Here is a 21878-nt window from a genome sequence, read left to right on the forward strand (position 1 = left end):
ATCTATGATGCAAATAAACTTTTGCGTTGGAAATGCTTTTGAAGATGTTTGAAGGGAGGTTTTCAGGGATGGTTCCAAAACCTGATATAATTTGCCCTGCCTGATTCTTCAAAAACACACTATGTGCCTACTAATATTTTATGAGAAATGTAGCTGACTATGATTCATAATTATGGATAAATTCAAGCAGCGGATTAATTCAGAAGGGTGATTGGAAAGAATCCAGGGGTTTCATGGTAATTTTGCGCAAAACTGAATCTTGTTCAATCTCGATTTTATAATTTGGTAGAATTGCTCCAACATGAAAGTGGAGGTATCTTCTGCATCAGCAATTACATTGGAAGTGTCAACATAGAGCCTAATGCTACAACGCCATGAGGGTAACTACATTGCAATTTCAGCAGTGAAATATTCAAACTACATACCTCAAGGGGCAAATTCAGTGTTGCTTTATTATTAAATGCCTCCAAATATGCTTACTCAATTTCTCGATGCCTATTCCATGCCAGCTTCAATCCATCCACCAATGATTGATGTGATTTTCCCTCCATAAACACAGTAATCAACCCGAAGGTCGGTTTGGTAGGTGATGGTAGAGTTCACCCAGTACTAAGCCCTATACGGCGTGTGAAATTCACACATCAGGGTAGGGGGGCCAGTTCCTTTTCCTGTGCCGGTCAGTTTCTCAGGAAGATATGGCACCCGAAAAATCACACAGCTTGGGTGGAGCTGTGTGTTCCCATAGAGGCTTGCCTGGGAATCAAACCTGGGCCCTCTGGTCAGTAGTCCAATGCTCTACCCCTGGGCTACCACAACCCATGATATTCCCTCATGCCATATTTCTTGAAAAACTATGATAGTACTGCAGCAACAAGCGAATGAGTTAAGCTATTAAGTTAGCTGATGATACTGTCCCCTTAGATGACACACAAGATGTGAAAATCTACAAAGAGTGTCTCACATTTTTTCAAATCTTCGGAGTGTGCTGCAGTACATAGTCATCCAACAGCAGCAGAGACACTTAAATGGCTTTCCATCATACTTATATGAATATAAAAAGATTGGTTAGTCATTCATCTTGTTAATTCTTCCTGCTAATTGATAAGCATTGTCTTTAGTAATGCCAATAACTTATGTTCAAAATGTATGATTATAATGGTAAAAATGAAGTTCAACAATCGTTAAGTATCAATTATGTCAAGTATTCAGATTGTTTGAGTTTTAATGCTTGACCAAGTTTCAGTAAACATGCAATCGTGAGTACAGGCTTCATTCTGAAACTAAATAAACTGGGTGTTTAACTATGTACATCAAAGATTCAAACAGAGTCTGAGTACACTTTGTGCATGCCTTGTGGTTAAAGCTTAAAAGTGACACTAATGGAGAGTCATAATACCAGATCTGTGACCAACAAAGATCATTATTTGAAATGTCATGAAATAATTGACTTTGTAATTCCACACACTTTATTTAAAAACACACGTCCCAAGATATAGTATTCTCCGCCATTTGGCAGTGGGATCTTTTACATGTTCGGGGTTGTAAATGTGGCTTAAGGCTATTTTTGTAAGTTTATTCCGGTAAAGTTTATTTATTAGATCTTCTGAATACCCATTGTTTACTGCTAACGTTTTAATTACATTAAGTTCCTTATTTACATTGAGTTCCTTACATTGAGTTCCTATGTCAAAATTCAATGTAAATAAGGAACTTAATGTAATTAAAACGTTAGCAGTAAACAATGGGTATTCAGAAGATCTAATAAATAAACTTTACCGGAATAAACTTACAAAAATAGCCTTAAGCCACATTTACAACCCCGAACATGTAAAAGATCCCACTGCCAAATGGCGGAGAATACTATATCTTGGGACTATTTCTCAAAAAGTAATTAAAAGTTTACCTAAAGAAAAAATTAAATGTGCCTTTTACAGTCGTTCATGCCTTAAGAACCTGATCTCTCACACTAAAGACAAAGTCCCCGAAAACGAGAGGAGTGGAGTGTATGAGTTAAAGTGCTCGGATTGTAGCACAAAGTATATTGGACAAACAGGACGGAAATTTAAAGAAAGGATTAAAGAACACCAAACATGTGTAAAAAATAAGAACATAACATCCCTCTTTGCAAAACACCTCATCGAAAGTGATCACAAAAGTGACTTTGTGACAAAAATTATTCATTTTGAAGAAAAAGGTCAAAGGCTCAATGCTTTGGAGCAGTTAGAAATTTTGAAATGTGTCCGTTGGAAAGATGATCTTGCCAACGAAATTTTGTATCCCTCCCACTCCCCACTCCTAGACCTACCACTCTTCTAAATCAAAAATGTAATTCTCTTTTCTTCCCAGCTACATTGTAACCTTTTTACCCCTCCGACCTCCCTCTCTGACCAACCCCCCCCTCCTATGATCAGAAGGTATATATAGCCAGCGTGCTTCTATGAGGACCACCTGATGATGACGTTCAACGTCGAAACCTGGGTCGTGTGTTTTTAAATAAAGTGTGTGGAATTACAAAGTCAATTATTTCATTACATTTCAATATGTTATGCAAATTCCACAAAGTTACGCCTGAGACAACAAAAGATCATTATTATTAATGTTCACTTAGCTTTCTCTCTTCCAATGTCAATTAAGCGTGCCAATGCTTCATACAGTCTACCCCGCCCATTCACTGAGCAATCCATTTTTGCTACCTCCCTTTCCCTTAAATGATTAGTTCAATTTCCATCTAGTTTTAAGGTTTAGAATTCCAAGTAAACTACATTTTGAAGTCAATCAGGCCTAATTTGTTTTCATACATAGTAATAATGTACAGCATCTTAAGAATTGAAATTCAATTTATTAGGTTTTAATGCATGCAGGAAATAATATATCAACCTCCAGTACAATATAGTAATTAGGAAATTTCCTTTGCAAAATCAGAATTTGGAACGGTGGTGGTTTATGTTCAGTAATTGACTGTTTAATCATTCTCAAGTTCACAGTGAGCTAGTGTTTGCTTACTTGGTGCTTGTGAAGAACTTGTGTGGGCTGCTTTGAAGGTGGCTGACATTCCTGATCATATCTCAGTAGAAGTATGCGTAGAGAGTAGCGAGATGCACAAGAGTAAAGACCTCGTTTTCCCAAATGAAAGGAAGTTGCCATGGATGCTACATCTCTTTGGTGGTACTATTGGCAAAATGTTTCAAAGGAAGCCCCGCATGCTAAATGGTACTTGGGGGGAAACAGACAATGCTTGATGTTTTTCATGGCATGAGTCAGCATTGAATGAAGTTAAAGAGTGAACAGAGATCCATCATCATCAGTGTGTCGGAAGCATTGCATGCATAATTTCATCATGTTGTGTCAGTAAGAGCAAGCGAGGAACTTCAAACTGTTGAGGATTACTGATATGTGATGCCTGCCTATGAACTGTTTCTACTAAATCATGAGGTTTTTGAGGCATGATGAAAACTCACCAGGAACTTAACACTGAATGCCGCGTTTATTTATTCGGTGATCATGAATGAAGTAGAGGCTCGAACCATTGAATTCAGGAACTCAACACTTGATACCGCCGATAAATAAAAGGGTGATAAATATGGTTTTGGTTTTCTTTGCCGGGAATACATTCATAAAAAATTACTTACTTTTTTGAGGTTTCTTCATTTGAATGTTTGAAAAACTGATTTTGAGAAAAAAATTGGAGGACTCAAATGCTGGCTTTCCCAGGTGTGATTAATTAGTAAGTATAATCTTTACAAAACTAAATACTGTTTCATACTATAATTGCATTAAGCATGGTTTGGGCATTGTTAGTGATATGGTTAGCCAGCAATGAGTCACATCGAGGTGGCATGTAATTAGTTTTCATAGCATCATAGCAATAGTCCTCGAGAGACTGTGGCGTACAGGGAAGCCACTGTGAGTGAAATGCTACAGATGAATAACATCGCACAACTTCGTTAGGAACTTCACAACAGACAAGACAGCCGTTAGTTGGGAAGTCAAGAAGGACCTCAAAGAAAAGAATGGACATTCTTTGCGTTCTAATCACAAAGAGGGAGTTATAGTAATAAGGTAGTTATCAAATAGCAATCCTACTAGCAGGTGGTCCGTGAGAATCGTTAAGGAAAAATGATACATTTGTAGGAAATGTATGAACTAAATACCATAAAATAAAATAGTTATTATGAAGAAATATAATATTATGATGAGGGTATTGAAAGCATACATAATCCACGGGTATATGTGTTCCAAGTATATGTGTTTCTTAAAAGTATAGTAAGTATACATTTGGTAATGTCTCTTGATTCTATCAGAAATTTTGCATTTCATGGAAAGATTTGGTAATGTCTCTTGATTCTATCAGAAATTTTGCATTTCATGGAAAGCGAAATGCCTGTGCAACAAAACTACAAATAAAGGATTAATTGTATTTTATTAAAGTAGCTGAATAATGCAGTTAACTCATTAGAGTGCATGTATGTGAAAAGAGCATGGTATAATCATACTTAAATGGCAGGAGTGAAAATTTTAAAAATTGCTATCTCACTTAATAATAAGTATGAAAATAAATGCTATTGATGTGTTAAGATTCTAAATTTCAAGAAGTAAAGATCCAGTCATGATAAGACACAATAAAGTGTAAACAGTCTACCGAATCAAAGTTTTTCTCTCCCGCTCTCGTTAGTCAACGTGACCCCAATTGAGCAGTGAATGGTGTGGAAAACTGTAAGCACCCTTTAAATAACTGTAATCATATCCATTGTTATGATAGCTTTTAAAGTTTTAAAATTTCTTGCTGAATACTCTTAGACTCAAGTCATATTCATGTGAACATACAGTTTGATGTTGTTCATTCAAATTATACCTTTATTTGTTTAGTCATAACAGGTCTCAGTCTTTTGCTGAAAATATTTTCTCTTAAGAAAATAGGTTTGTGGGCAGCTCTGCCACTCCCTCAAGCCATTCCAATGGCAGAAGAAGAAGTACCCATTAATCCCATCCCTAATAATGTGTCGTGGGAAATGAATATGCAATGAGTTTTTGTTTTTAAGTCATTTAAATAAAAGGAGGAATGATAATGTGTTATTCATTTTACAGGCAAAGTATGACGCTAATGAGGCAAAGAAGAGGCAAGTGCTTCTACCCATTTCCAAGAACATAACTGGCTTCATTTCTTCTCCCACGATGAACGGTACCCACAATGGTCATGCAGGCATTGTTGCCAATGGTAGGAAGCCGTATTTTGTCTAAGCAGATGTACTCTTCCTTGTGTCTATCAAGTGGTGGTGTAGATTTTGTGATGGACTGCGTTGAGAGGTGAGTGGGACTGCCATTGGATTTTCTAAGAGTCTTGCTTCTCTCCGAGAGGGGGCAGTGTCCCTTAGGGGTTGTGCCCTCTTCATTTGATGGCACAAGTTTGTGAATATGATCCCAAGTTGTCACCTACCGAATAACTATAGAGTTAACTGTTGAACTCGAAGAGAATCATCCCAGAACTCCTCAGCGTGGTTGCTATGATCCAAGCATGGCAAGGGTATCATAAAGTACAGTTACCTAACTTAGTAAGAATTCTATTACTCACATTGGCCATTTTGAAAGCCCTTGGTTGGTTTCAGCTGTGATTTTTTAAGAGATGGGGCATTGGCAGTGGTGCTTGCCGGCACGGATCAATAAATTCCTTGGAGGAAGTGTCCTTGAAAGTAGTGGTTCACCAACCGCCCGACCGGCATCTGTCATCGGACAACCTGAAAAACTTTTCCATGAGCATTCATCTCGAATCGCCCAGATTATTAGGCCTGGGAAACATTAGAAGCAGAAGCAGACTCTTACGTATTGCAAATCTCTGTTTCTACAAATTCTATATTTTTTCTCGAGTCAGACACTTGGAGCTTTGTCTCGTATTATAAGTACTTTTTGCTGGCATAGTATAGCCCCTCTTATTGACCTCTATGATAAAAATGACGGTGGTGTTGATGTTTAGATGATCCATGGATATTCATTTATTAAACATGATCTAATGCGAGCAATCTCACCTCTGTTTGCTTTTCTGTTTTAAGATGGCAGGATGAAATAATTTGTAAGTTTTTTTGAAAAGCCTTTTGATCTCTCTTCTCACCCACAATTATACATGTATTTTAATATTTATAAACATTGTGAGACATATGATTACCCTACGGTGGGAAAAATGGAATTTCCCTGGATTTTAGATCTGTTTGGAAACCCTGGATATGCCCTGGAATATTATGAAATTGTCCCAATGGAATGAAATTTGTTTATGTGTATGTAACGGCCAATTAATTTTAATTGAAGTTCAGTATTGGAGAGTGCACTTTCCTCCCATAATTATGCCGTTGAAACTGTAAAGCCCAGTGGCAATATTCAAAGACTTTTACCCTACCATTGTTCACTACCTATGTTTTTCCTTCATGGAAATGTTTGTCATAATTTGGATAGTACTACTCTTAATCTAAATGAAGTCCACTTCTTTTAATGAAGAAATTGGTTCTCAGTAGACTGCAGACTTGATTCTGTGCAAGGTAACATTTTTATTATGTTCTCATGAACATGTGTATAACATGAGTTGTAGAATAAAACAACATGGAAAAATAATAGATATTAGTCTCGAAATGTCCTGAAATTTTGTCCATGGATATTTGCCGTCATCCTGTTATTGTGTCAACGCAAGGGATAAATAGTCAGTGGTGTTATTTTTTAAATTTAATTGGAAGTTATTGAATGTTTTTATAGAAAGAATAAAATTACTTAAATCCCTGAAGTAGTTCTTACCCAGTTGCAGTTCAGGATCCCAAATATCTGGACTTGCAAAACACATCCAGTCCAAAATACCTTCATGATTGTCACCGAAATAGTCCTTCCAATTTGAAACTGCTGCCTTGTGGTGTTGTGGACTGATCGTCAATAAATGAGGTGGATCGTGTGAAACAATTATCATTGAGTGGCATGTTTAGGGAAAATGAGGATTGTTCTTTTGGTGAAAGTGATGATTCAAGATTTGGGTGTTCAACATCAGACTAAATGTACTGCTCAAAAGAAAATGTTGCAAAAATCAAATTAAGTCACAATAACTCTAGGAAGACTGATGAAATTATTTTAATTTGATCTTTGCAAGCATTTCCCATCATTGTTGGTTTTTACATAAATATGTGTAATTTAAAATGTGTACCTACATCATGGTTTTCCCTATTGAAGACTTAAAATACAGGAATCATTCTGTGATTTCTAGATTTGAGCTCCTGTTCTGTATTTATTTATTATTAATATAGGTAATGTACCAGCAAAGGTAGGTTTAGGATGGAAACATCAACCAAACAATTCCCTTGCCCAAAATGTCCCTTGAACCAAAAGTCTCTCCTAGCAAGATACAACCCAGCATCCTATTTTATAGTAAGAACATCTTGATTCCATATACTTCCTTCTTCCCTTCATCCCGTCCAACATCCATATCCTATTCCAGCCCCTTCCTAATTCTGCTAACATTCTCCCCTCTATCACAGTCATCAACATCCCGCTGCCAGTCAATATGCCCTTCATCCATTTTTCCTGCCTCCTTATGATTTCTCCCAAAAATCCTCTCTCCTCTCCCCTCCCTATACCCAGCGCTTCCTCGTCTATTTTCCTTTTGGTCCATTTCACCATTCTGCTTCAATGACCAAGTTTCCATGCTGTGCACAACTCCACTCCACATCAATGTTTTGACCAACCTTTCCTTAAAATCTGTAATCAATATTCCTGTCATCAATTTCCTCCTCCTTGTGAAAGCTTCTTTGCCTATTGTAATTCTTCTTCGTATGTCTCTACTACTTGGACCATTTTGGTCCAAATCCCTTTGAGTAGGTGAACTATTCCAACTGCTCCAGTTTTTGTCTTATAGGTAAACTATAGGACAAAAACTGGAGCTACCTACTGTTTACTCTCTACTATCTACCTGCTGTTTTTGTGAGTAGGTAAACTATTCCACATGCTCCAGTTTTTGTCCTTAAGTTCAACTTCCCATTTATTTATGCCTCATTTATTGGTGATCGTTAAATCATGTTATTTCTACTAACTGGTTCCACTATCAGCTGTGCAAAAGTATTATGAAATCATTTTATGAGGTACTTGAGGTAATATGTTGAATGCTGCACTAACACGCGTAGATTTTTTCCAGTTTTCCTTTTTTCTGTACATTTCAGTGACGTTTTCTGAAATCTTTTCGTGATCTCTTGGTCAGACATGGAAGAGGAGATTCATCTCGAGTGGCTGCGAAGAATCTCTGGTAGGATCTTTGGACACTTAAGAGTTATTACTCAAAGTAAATTAGAATCAACAAGGAGTTTATTAGAGTTACGGTAGAGTACAATGGCTGCCCTCCGGGTCTGACGTGACCCGTCCAAGAGCTAAAAGTCTAATAATCAGAGAATGCCCCTTCTTTCCCTTTTTGGGGCGTTTAAATACATTCATCCACCGTAGGGAGAGATGGGGTGAAAGGAAAACAGGGGAGGGGAGTGCAAGGTCTCTCGCTCCAGGGTGAACTTTGGCCTGCTGACCCATCCTCGTGTCTGGTGATAGGGGAGTATGGTTTATCTCTCCCACCATATCGCTTCTTATCTGCTGTCCTGTCACTTGGATATATATGTCAACACTTGGATACATAGCAATAGGGGAGAATGGTTTATCTCTCCCACCATATCGCTGGTTATCTGCTGTCCTGTCACTTGGATATATATCTGTCCTCTGTCTGAATGTCTCTTGCCCTGTCATCGTAGCTGAGCGGCGATCAGTACACCTCCCTCCTAAGAGAAGAGGAAACACCTATCTCCGGGTGTTTTCCTCTGTATCATTAGCGTTTCCCTCGGGCAGGTTCGGAAACCGATCGTCTCTCTCTCCCAGGGGATGGTAGCACAACACTGGAAGTTAGTTCAATTTCCTCTTCTATTTGAGGTAATCTTTCATCAGACAGGTTAACCTTATTCACAAACTTTGGTTTAAACACTATGGCCTTAAAAGATTCACATTCTTTACAGGATTTGAAATGGTTTGGAAAACATCTGTGACAACATTTGCAGCAGTAACGTAAAATCATCAATCCAATCACCACTAATCCTAAAATGGTTAAATAGGACAGATGCATCACTCTGGCAGAATGGTGTAGTTTCCATTCTTGTTCTGATATTAATTTCTCTACTTCATCCACCTTATGGCTAGCATATTGTAAGTCTTCTAAATTATTAGTGACACGTTTAAGTGGTGCATACAATTTCACTTGTTCAAACTTTAGTTTGACCCCATCGTCCTCACAACAGTCATATATAATGTTTAGATCAGGTATCACATCCTTGTTGGTGGTATTTGAGGCTACACGTATTTGAGTTTGAAACATTACATCGTTACTATATCCTCTACACCTGTTCAAGAATTTCAATTAACCCGAACCTTTTAACAATACATCAGTGGCTTCCTCATTTTCACAGAGTATGGTTAATCTTTCAGTTTTTGGTGCTACACTCGTTATATATGCTATAACCACTCGTTACCATCTAATTTGGTCCATAGGGTCTCATTTAGCTCTACAATTCTTTTAGAACAATCAGAAGGTATTTTTCTGATGGGTTGTAGTAGTTGAGCTTCGCATTCTTCCCTGAAGTGGGTAGAATGCACGGGGAATTCTTGCTTGCACATCCTCCAATGCTCACTCACTACCTTACACTTGGCGAACACACTATGGGAAATTTTGCAGTAATACTGCTTAGTAACATCCATAAAAATATACGGTTTCTCCGGTTAAATAAAAATAAATTTAGATCCTAAGGCTATAGGAAAGGGAATCACACGATACACATTGAACTGTACTCGATCCGTCAGCGGGATCTTCAGGATATAGGCCAGCACATTATGGTTTACAAACACATCAAATTCCACAATTTTTAGTAAGACACTGCCTATAGTCACACCCGAAGGATAGGGTAAGGATAGGTCTTTAGGTATTTGGGTATCCTCAGATTTCATTATCCTTACTATTTCGGCCGGACTTATTATGTGAGGTTGCAGTATACCCTTTTGTGCATTTATAATAGAGGTCAGCAGTACCTCATACCTTCTCCTTATTTCCTCCATTAGCCTATTCAGCTGGATCATGTGTTTGTTAACAGTGATCATTACAGAAACTATCCCGAATTTCCTTCTTATTTCTCCCTCGTCTTGACTAATGTGTTCCTCTACTGATTTTAAATTTTCCATCAGGGATTCCTCATTCCGCTCCAACCCTCGAATGGTCGTGTTCACTGTTTTCAGGGTGGACTTAACTACGGTCATTTGTTCTTTAGCCAATTGCAAAACGTCTTTCTGTTCTTCCTCTAATTTCCCTATTTTTTCGCTGTAATAGCTAGCGTCTTTGTCATCCATAGTCCCAAACAATACCTTTCCCAATTCTCCTACAAAGTTGAGAATTCCCCTTTTGATCCTTAACGGTTCTTCAGTCGGTTTAGCTATCTGCGCAATCATTCCCTTAATTTGTTCGATTTCCTCTATTTTGTGCGGAGCATATTGTATTAAGGTCGCGCAGTCTGTTAGACTTGCCCAGGAGGTATTTTGATATCTATTGCAAAATCCCTCCGTCGCGCTGACATACTGTTTTACTTGATTAAACTGTTCATTTAGGTTTTTTAAATCTACGTAACGAACTAACTTCCACTCAGAATGATATAACTGAGCTTCTCCCTCGTGCTCATAATATAACCCAGGGGAAACTCGGATGTTGGTAACCGTATAATCGAATCCCGCCACCAGATAAAAGATCCACGTTGTCGTTATCAGCACGGCGGCGATCCCTTTCATTGTTCCTGCAAAACATTAGAAAAACAGTTTCAATCTGTTCGCGTGTACCTTCACACATTTGCCCTGTCTAGATATTACTACATTCACCCCTTCCACCTTAGTGACTAGATACGGTCCTATCCATTGTGCGGATAACTTTTTGGACCTACCTCTTCTGACCGACTCATCGAACAGTAACACCTTGTCACCGGGTTTGAATATTTCAACCTTCGTTGATCTGTCGTAATATCTCTTATTCTTCTCCTTTGCTTCTAGCAGGTTTTCTCTTGCTTTATGATAGCACGTTTGCAATCTGGACTTCAATTCTTTCAAGTAGTCATCATGGCAATATTGCGTAGCAGGAGTCTCCTTTTGAAGATATCCAGGTATGTTGGCTGCTCTGCCAAACATTAGTTCATGCGGGGTGAATCTCGTAGCCGTATGAGGAGTTGTGTTGTAAACGAAGATTGCATAAGCAATCCATTCGTCCCAGTTCCTTTGGTCTTCTGCTATGAAGTGTCTTAAATATTCTGTCAAAGTTTTATGCGTGCGCTCCAAGGATCCGTTGCTCTGCGGTCGAAATGCCATGGTCTGAATCTTCTTGATTTTCATCATCCGGCAAACTTCCTTAAATATTGCACTTAGGAAGTTTGTTCCTTGATCCGTCAGTAACACTTAAGGAATGCCAAACTTCAAAATTACTTCTTTCACAAAGGCCTTTGCTACTGTCTGAGCATCTTGCTGCTCGATGGGAATGGCTAGGGTGAATTTTGACAATTCGTCTTGAAAAGTAAGTAAATACTTATTTCCCCCTTCTGTCACTGGATATGGTCCGCATATGTCCATTGCACATTTTTCCATTACCATCTCGGCGTGCTGGTGATTTCTAAAGGCATTCTTGTCTTCTTGTCGCTACCTTTGTTTTTCTGGCATTTCTCGCATTTTCTCATGTATTCCTTTACCTCTGTCTTCATACCTGGCCAATCGTAATACATTTTTATTCTTTCGTACGTTCTCGCTACGCCTTGATGACCTCCATGAGTCATGGAACTCGTGGAGAATCTTCTTTCTTCTTTCTTCCGAGATCTTCGTCTCTTCCCTTCCTTCTTCATGTTCATCATCTTCCTTCTCTTCTCTTCCTTCTTCATTCTCATCATCTTCCTTCTCTTCCCTTCCAGGCTTATTCGGGGTGGAAACATGATGAACCCTACTGAGTGTGTCCGCGATTACATTTTGAGTTCCCTTTCGGTATACTATATGGTAATCGTACTCTTCCAACTTCAATCTCCATCTCATAAGTCTTGAACTCGGGTCCTTCACACTGATAATCCACACTAGGGGTTTGTGATCGGTCACAATGGTGAATTTCCTTCCGTATAGATAAGGACGAAAATATTTTGTCCCCCAAACAATCGCTAGCAGTTCCTTTTCTATGGTCGAATAATTCTTCTCGGCCTTGTTGAGCGTCCTGCTTGCGTAAGCCAGCGGTCTGTCCTTACCGATGACTCCTTGCGATAACACACAACCCAATGCCTTGTTGCTGGCATCGGTGGAGAGTATGAATTCTTGTGAAAAATCGGGGTATTGGAGAACAGGTTCATTCGTCAAGAGATGTTTTAATTTCTCAAAACTCTCCTGTCGCTCCTTACTCCATTCATACTTTACTTCCTTCTTTAGCAGGGTGTGCAAAGGCCTGGCGATCTGGCTAAACTCAGGGATGAACCTGCGGTAATATCCCGCCAATCCAAGAAATCCTTTCAGTTGCTTGGTGGTCTTGGGTTCAGGAAACTCTTGAATTTTTCTCACCTTGTCTGGATCTGGTTTAACACCTTCCTCCGTGATCACGTGCCCCAAATAGTTTACTTCTTTCCTCAGGAATTCGCACTTGTCTGGGTGCAGTTTTAGGCCATGTTGCCGTAATCTCTTCAATATCTCCTTCAGTCTCTCATTGTGATTCACCAGGGAATCTGCATAGACAATTATATCATCCAAGTACACCTGACATTTGATCCCTTGTAGCCCACTCAAAACAGTATTGATAAGCCTCTGAAATGTGGCTGGGGCTCCTTTTAATCCAAATGGTAGCCTCAAGAATTGATAGTGATCAGTGGGTGTGCTAAACGCCGTCTTTTCCCGGTCGTCTCGCCTTAGGGATATCTGGTGGTACCCACTCGCTAAATCAAGGGTGGAGAAATAGCATGCTTTACCCAGCTGATCCAATATTTCCGCTATGTTAGGGAGGGGGAAAGCATCGCCCACGGTAACATCATTCAGCCTTCGGTAATCTATCACTATTCTCCATTTCTTCTCTCCGGAGGCGTCCAGCTTCTTAGGGATCACTATTATCGGGGAATTCCAGGCGCTACTGCTCTTCTCAATTATCCCATCTTTCAACATCTTTTCCATTTGGTTGCTCACCTCCTCTCTATGGGCTTCAGGTAGACGGTAAGGTTTACTTTTTATCGCTTGGTTAGTTGCAAGGGAAGGAGTTGGAATTGCATGTTCCACTGCTTTCGTGCATGAGAGAGTGTCTCCCGGTAGGTGGAATACATCACTGAATCCTTCCAAGGTTTTCAATAATTCCATCTTTTCTTCCGCGTTCAAATGAATCAGTCTAAGAAGGGAGATCATTAAAGCCCTCCACTCAGACACTCGGTCAGCCTTTTCTAACCGCAAAATTTCCTTTTCCGTCTCTACCGCTTTCAGCTCTATTTCGGGGAGCACTATCTCTTCGTCTTTCTTGTTAGTATTGACCATACTAGTGATACACTCGCCGTCCTTTCCCATGGTGAGCGACTCGGCCAAATATATCCCAGGAGCAACTGATTGTTTTTCGATTAGTCCTTCCCCAACACTCTCAGTCGGACACTTCACTATTACTTCACTTTGCCCAGGCAGCCTTAACCGTCTGACCGCTTTTACCCGTATCTCTTTGTTTATTTCCGTATCAAACGGTATCACAACATTCCCCATTTTGATCATTCTTTGTGCAAAGTTTATTTGAGCTCTCGTCTCCTTAAAGAAATCGCTACCAATTATTCCATCGTTTCCTAGGGCGACTTGTTCATCCACTAATTGAAAACTGTGGCTTCTTACTTTTGCTCCGGTCATCAGCCCTAATTTAATAATTCCCAGCGTCTCAAATTTTTTATCTGTAACCCACTTTAAGGTTACCCTTTCCTCATAGAGGTAGTTTGTGCCCTTCTTCAATGAGGTTTCCTTTACTAAGCTTACCTCCGCGCCCGTATCAACTAATAATTTGAGCCTTCCATTTTTACTTTCCTTAGCTTCGAAAGTGACAGTACACCCTCTTTCAATATTAACGGACCTCACTTGGCGCACTTCGCCATACAAATGACGTGCTCTTTCACCCTGATTCTCCCATCTTTTCCTATCGCCATTTTTCCTCGGTGCCCTACAGGCTTTCATTAAGTGTCCCATTTTATTACAATTAAAGCATTTAATCCCACTTAATGCCCTAACTGCTTTATTTTCAACCTTGCTCTTCCTTAAGTAGCAGTCCGAAACTACGTGTCCCATTTTTCCACAATTCTCACATTTGGAATTACTTCTCTGATTAAATTTATTCAGCTCTTTTGCTGAGAGTATGGCACTCTCCTCTTCTAAGGCTACGTCAGTGGCCTCGGGAAGGAAAATTCCATCCCTTCTACTTCTTACAATCGTTTGAATTCTTTAATTTTCAAGCCCTTGCACAAAACATGCTTTAGCTAAATGATTAATAAGGGATATGGCTCCCGCAACATTTCTACTCCCGACTACTTTTGCCGCAGCATCTCGCAAATCTGTTTGCATCATATCCATTCTACTTGCCCAATTAGCAATGCTCTCCTTTGCATGTTGGCGCGAATTGAACATAGTGCAGGCATAGTAATCAAGTGTCCGCCTGGTCGCATAGTTCTCTTCCAAAATGGCCCTAACTTGCTCCCAAGAATTGGACTCGTCTCTCACCATAAGTTTGGCTCGAGCTTCACCGGTTATTTTAGCTTTAACAAACTTCAATAATTTTCCATGTTCCTCAGGATTGACTAATTCAAAGGCAACGTCCGCGTTCTCTAAATTCCTTCAATTTCTTCTTATCTCCCTCAAATGGAGAAGCAATTAGTTTTATTGCGTCCATTATGCCACAATACGACTCACGGCTTGCGCTAACGTGGGCTTCCGGAGGAGCCATCACTATTCAGTAATGAAATCTGAGATGGAGCAAAAGGAAAGGAAAGTTAGGGTGTGACTTACCCTCTCTATATTTGCAGTCTTCTGCGTTCCCAAGCTCCTTCCTCCGTTCCCTCCTGCGTCTCGTGGTCTCCACTTGCTCTCGGTCTGCCGTTCGGCTGTGCAGTGGTCACCTGCCGGGGCTCTCCGTCTTTCTGCCGTCGACTCTCTGGGACTCCGCCTTGTCTCTCTCTTTCTATCTTCCTTGCTCCGGTCCGCCGGTACTCAATCCTAATTTACTGTGCCAATACCCCACACCTGACACCAAATTTTTCCCTATGCAGTGATCTCTTGATCAGACATGGAAGAGGAGATTCATCTCGAGTGGCTGCAAAGAATCTCCGGTAGGATCTTTGGACACTAAAGAGTTATTACTCAAAGTAAATTAGAATCAACAAGGAGTTTATTAGAGTTACAGTAGAGTACAATGGCTGCCCTCCGGGTCTGACGTGACCCGTCCAAGAGCTAAAAGTCTAATAATCAGAGAATGCCCCTTCTTTCCCTTTTTGGGGCGTTTAAATACATTCATCCACCGTGGGGAGAGATGGGGTGGGGGTGAAAGGAAAACAGGGGAGGGGAGTGCAAGGTCTCTCGCTCCAGGGTGAACTTTGGCCTGCTGACCCATCCTCGTGTCTGGTGATAGGGGAGTATGGTTTATCTCTCCCACCATATCGCTTCTTATCTGCTGTCCTGTCACTTGGATATATATGTCGACACTTGGATATATAGCGATAGGGGAGAATGGTTTATCTCTCCCACCATATCGCTGGTTATCTGCTGTCCTGTCACTTGGATATATATGTCGACACTTGGATATATAGCGATAGGGGAGAATGGTTTATCTCTCCCACCATATCACTGGTTATCTGCTGTCCTGTCACTTGGATATATATCTGTCCTCTGTCTGAATGTCTCTTGCCCTGTCATCGTAGCTGAGTGGCGATCAGTACACGTTTTCTGAAATCTTTTCTTCTTAATATATATATATATATATATATATATATATATATATATAATATTTTATATATATATATATATATATATATATATATATATATATATATATATATATATATATATATATATATATATATATATATATATATATATATATATATATAGATATATAGATATATATAATTTATCTTCCAATTTGGGTTCCGTGTATTGTGATCATTCAGTGCAAATTTACAACCAAATTTTAGTGTTGATAATTCTGGAGAATTAAAGAAAATAGACTTTAAAAGCATCAATTAATGTCAGCAAAAAGAAAAGAAATATCGTGAATATCTTTCAAACACCAACTGTGGCTACTCAGTCAGTTAATTCCACCTTATTTTAGTAATGATTATGACGACTGTCCTTTTTCTTCAAAAGAAACAAGATTTTATGTGTAAATACTATTTTCAATTACTTAGCCATAATACATATATGACTAGGAGTCAATGAAATGCTTTCTGAGATAGATTCGCCACAACCTCCGACAAAACGTATCATGGAATCACCAATTATTCTCACAGTGACTGGTGACCCGGCTTAATGGCAGTGCTTGACTGTGACAACATTGCTCTCTTACTGTTTCCTATTTCTACATTGAGTGAGTGGGGTTTTTTCGAGCAAAACTATTTCCTGTTGTGCAATAAAAAGTGTTTTGTTACTATTTATGAAAAATCTTGTCTCCTTTAAAAGGAAATGATGATTATTTTTAGGAATAGTGAAGTTAACGGAATGGATTGGTTGAATGCCTGCAGTTTCAGTGGGCAATCCAAAAAGGAAATAAATGGAGGATATGCTTTAAGTACAAATTAAAGTTGTGTCTGTGAGGGGGGGACCAAGTGGTACTTGGTGAGAATGGGATATGTTTAATTGCGGGCCAGCAGTCCTGGGCTTCAGGCAATCATTCTCTCTTTATCGCCCCTCTTTGAATTCAGGTCCAACTCATGCACTATTCTCTCTCTTCACCACTTCATGTGGCATTGATTTGTTCAACTTCACTTAAATTGCTATGCATATGCTGCTCTGCCAAAAGCTAACCCGATAGAGCATTATTGTATCTGTTCTGTGCCGGTTGAGAAGCGTGAATTGCGGATCGGAAAGATGCATTTCTCACATCAGTTTACATTTGGTAATGAGTGGACTCTTGTTATCTAATGTTGATGGATACGTTGCCCCAATTGAGGTTTGTACCCATATTTTTGGCCACTATGGAAGGATATATTTTCGGTCCAAATTAACAGGTACCGGTTTATTTGTGCTTTTATGCTTCTACTATGTATGGTTGAACTAAGTGGTTAGTTTTATTTACAAATGCAGTAATTATGTAGGTTTTTCAGTGTTACATTCTCCCAATTTTTAAAGCCTGTTGCTCCACTTAATGTTGTGTGTTAATCCATGTGGATGGGATTGTTATTGTATACTTTTAGTTGGTATTGTTAGTGACGAAAGTGCATTAGCTTAGTATTTACTTGTGGCATGTTTATCAAAGAAAATTCAGCAATAAGCAGGATCATTGAAGAGTAATCTATCAGTATTATTTGGCCAAAAGGTGTAGGACTGCAAATGCTGTCTATGACTCTTGTTCTAGGAATAATTTTCTCTAAACAACTGTAATCAGTTTTCAGTTAAATCAACTTTTTATCGCTCCACTTTTGAAGAGTCAGTGTTTAAAAATTCAATGCCAGTAACCAACTATGAAAATGTCATGGAAGTCATTAGTGACATAATCAATAAAAAAATGCTCAAATGTTTATTTTTTCTTAAAAGAAGCAACAAAATGTTTTTTAAGCTAGCCACTTATTTTGATCGTTATTTAAAAGGATGAAGTTTTAATGTAGGTATTTTCGAAATTTCAAAATTGGTTATGGCTGGGTCCAATTACCAAAAGCATTTAGAGTGTCACACCTTAGAGCAATGAGTCTTAATTCATTCTTGATATTGTGCTTGGGAGATCTCAGTGGTATTAGCAACGTGATGAATTCAATGACTTTAGAGGTCTGTTCAAAAAGTATTGAGACTTTGGTGTATTTTCAAAAATCATGTAATTATTCATGAATATCTATTTTGTCCCCTTCAAAGTAATCCCCATTCTATATTGGATCCACTTGTGCCAATGTTTTTTCCAATCCTCGAATCACTTCAAAACTCATTTTTTGTGATCTTGTTCAGCTCCTCCTTCGATGGAGTCTTTATCTCATCAATCGTAGCATAGCGTTGTCCTTTCATGGGCCTCTTCAGTTTTGGGAACAAGAAAATGTCAGTGGGGGCCAGATCTGGGGAATACGGTGGCTGCGGCATCTTTAGTGTGTTGTTTTTGGCCAAAAATTCGTGCACAAGTAACGATGTGTGAGCAGGGGCGTTGTCATGGTGCGAAAGCCAATTTTTGTTCTTCCACAAATCCAGGCATTTGTGGCGGATATCTTTGTGCAAATTGCCCACAACATGCAGGTAATATTCCTTATTTACTGCTCTACCCTGTGGCAAGAACTCATGATGCACCACGCCCCAGCAATCGAAGAAAACTGTAAGCAAAACTTTCACAATCAACCGAACTTTGTATGCTTTTTTCAGTCTTGGCAGCTTCCGTTGGAATGATTGACCTTTAGATTCCACGTCATGGCCATAAAACCCATGATTTGTCACCAGCTATGACCCCCTGGAGCAAATTGAGGTCGTCGCGGGCAGAGTCCAACACCTCATTAGCAATGTTAATGTGTTGCTGTTTTTGGTCGAAATTGAGCAATTTTGGACGAATTCCGCGGCAACCCATGTCATGCTCAAATCATTGGTAAAAATGGAATGGTACTAGCCAATCGACATGTTTAGGTCCTCAGCAACTTCTCTAATGGTGATTCGACCAATTGGCCAATGCCATTTTCTTCACTTCATCAATGTTTTCGTCAGTTGTTGACGTGCTCGGGCATCCAGCACACTCATCGTAGTTCACATCTTCACTGCCCTCTGAGAGCATTTTGTACCTCCGATAAACGTTGCTTCGGTCCAGAGTAGCTTCTCCATATGCCACAGTCAACATTTGGAATGCGTCCGCGCACTTAATTTCGTTTTTCACGCAAAATTTGATACAGATTCTTTGATTCACTTTTAAGAACAGGCAAAAATCGAAGATAAGCCAAAACATGTCCAAGCAGAACAGCTGTCAGCAATTAACTGAACATTCAAAATGGCCAAACTTTTTGGCATAAGTGAGAGACATAGGTACCAACATAACACCACAAAAAATCAAAAATCAAGTATATGTAACCCGTGAAAAATCAAAATTGGTGATACTTTTTGAAGAGACCTCAAGCAAGGGAAAGATAGGCATGCTTCAAAATCATCTCATATTCCCATTCTCTGCTTTATACAATGATTATTTTTAAATTAAAATAATTTGTGGGTGGAAAGTCCAATCAGGAGAGTTGAGAATCACTACTACCAGATTTTGGACGCGGCCACCAAGAATAAGATTCTTCTTTCCACTGGATCTCAAATTCCCCAAATTTTAGTAAAATGATTTTAGTTCATAAGAGGCTGGTTTAATTGTTACTTGTAGTAGGATCATGTTGTGGTTTATCTCTTCTTCCCCTCTAGAAGAAAGCCTAATCAAATTATATTACTCCCGAGCATTGCAATAATTTGATGGTGAATGAGGAAGTTCATTAACCATGGTGACGTGCCTTATTTGCTTTTGATATATTAGTGCTCCTTTTGTTGTACTTACTTTTGGGAAAAGATATGTAATTGATTTTTTGATTGTAGCAATGTGTCGGCATCTGTTTTTACTATAACTTGAGTCTCCGGAGATGTCCTGCTATGGGTGGGGATTGTTGATCCCCTGGAGTGTTGATCCCCTGGAGCCAAGGACATGTGGGTGTGGTCCACGACCCCTTGGAGAGACTGAAATGAAAGCATTGATGAGGCAAAGACTTGGCTCTTGGACATTGGAGTAGCCAATCGACGCCATCGCGATTCATGTCCATTGCTTCTGAAGCATTGCACTTGGGACTAGCCAAAGGGGGGGAGGAATTTGAAAAAGATGGGGAGCATAATCCCATTGATGTGTGGTATGGAAAGTGCTGGCCTCCCTGCTTATAATTTCGACGTGACAAAGACGACTTTCATATGGCATTAATTCTTGACGAAAATGTTAGACCTTTAAAAAATGATATTCAGGAGATTGATTTGTTATATTGCTCTTATCTTATGTCTGGCACATAGCCGTGAATTATGGATCCCATGGAATATGCAAGTGTGTACATTTCATGAAGGCCTTGTACGAGTGGTGGGCCGCTTGCATCCTTACATCCTGAGGGGAGTCTTACATCCTGAAAACAAATATTAAACTAATTCATGACATTGGGGAAACCCTCTGAGGCCAAGTGAATCCCATCTCTTTTTTCTTGTCTAAAAGTCTTTAATGAGCTCATTGTATTCCATGCTCCCATAAGAACGTTTGCTTGATACCTTTTTGAATTTCTGTGTGAATTATGTTGTTATTGATTGTTGAGTATTGAAACATATTTGTCCTGATTTAATTGAAGTTAATGGATAGCATTGTGAATCGAGTGTAAGGGTGTTTAATCACAGGGGGTAATAATAATTTTACAAGTGCCTAGAGAGATCAGTGAATTTTGTTGTTACAGTTACAGGTGTTGAATTCATCACTAAATCATCGCTTTTGCCACCGAATCTAATACCTGCAGTTGCAGGCATTAGATTCAGTTATTTCCATGGCGGATGACCTCCCAGGTGTATTAATGGACAATGTCTATGGTATCTCGTGGAAAACATTGTTGCCATGAAGTCAATTAATATGTCGTGAGTCAGAGCACTCCTAAGTGAATTCCGACTCTCGTCACTGTCAAGAATGTTTAGAATGTTCTCTCATGCCACAGCTGCAGTGTTTATGGGACTCATGAGTGTAGTGCATTTTAAAATGTAAGGAATCGATTGACATTGAGTCATATTTGGAGTTGATGGGCTCTCTTCAGATGGTCTTTATAACATCTCCTGTGTTCTCACTTGTCGTTTTCTGTTGCTTGCAACTGTTTCTTATCCTTGACTGTGAGCATTGCTGTCGTGCCCTTTGTGGAGGTTCTCTGTCCCTTCTCTCGCACTCTCATCCTGTGCTAATGCTAATTAAAAACTGTTCCTGCCAACGTGCACAGTTTATAAATTACAGAATGCCTTCAAGGGAAGTATAGTTTGTTGAAAAATTGTGACTTTTAATCATTAGAAAGTCCTAAATGTATTTATGACCTAAATTTTTGGACCAACTGAGAAAGGAGACCTTTCAAAAGAGTATACAGCCAATAAGAACTTGCCCAGGGCTTGGTGCTGTGCTTGTCTTCAGAAAGACATTTTGCACAATACTGGCTGGGCAAAAATACTTGAGATGGTTAGAATCTTTATGTTGTTTTAAAATGTATTCCTGTTTTCACATTTCAAAATAATTTGTCTTTTGCGAAAGTGCATTGCCAAATACATGAGTAGTGGATATGAATGTACGTGAGAAAAATAATATATTGAGAGACAAAAAGTATTTCACTGTGATATTAGTGTTAACGTTTTTTAATGTAATGCATGTTTTTCTGTCTGCCGTCATTTTATTTCCTTACTTCTTGGTTAATTCCTTCATATTCAGGAAATGGAATGCTGTCACCATTAGTTGTTTTTTCTCTTTTCATTGTGTTGTTGGATTCATTGAGATTTGAGAGTTTTAGATCTTCTGTCGTAGACCTTAAATCATATAATCTGTGGTGTGTACATGTATAATCGTCTGGAGTTGGAGATTTCCCTCCCACTGCCTAGACCTATCAAAATCCAGGTTTGAGGGAACATCATCTGTGCTG

The 21878-nt window shown here is 39.2% G+C and overlaps 1 protein-coding gene across 2 annotated transcripts in view; it reads left to right on the forward strand.

Annotated features, from left to right (window-relative positions):
* Positions 1–21878, forward strand: part of LOC139699875 (solute carrier family 35 member E1 homolog) — a 31650-nt gene that overhangs the window by 7083 nt on the left and 2689 nt on the right. The window contains exon 5 of one of the 2 annotated variants that reach the window (XR_011703615.1): positions 5086–5304. Coding sequence is in view for 1 of the 2 variants with exons in the window: in XM_071598301.1 (XP_071454402.1) it covers positions 5086–5238 (153 nt within the window). In the remaining variant the exon portion in view is untranslated. Of the gene's footprint in view, positions 1–5085; positions 8210–21878 lie in introns of those variants that run through there. The other variant, XM_071598301.1, reaches the window with a different exon arrangement.

Source organism: Hetaerina americana, unplaced genomic scaffold (genome assembly GCF_022747635.1).
Source record: "Hetaerina americana unplaced genomic scaffold, ioHetAmer1.1.p SCAF_97, whole genome shotgun sequence".
NCBI lineage: Eukaryota > Metazoa > Arthropoda > Insecta > Odonata > Calopterygidae > Hetaerina > Hetaerina americana.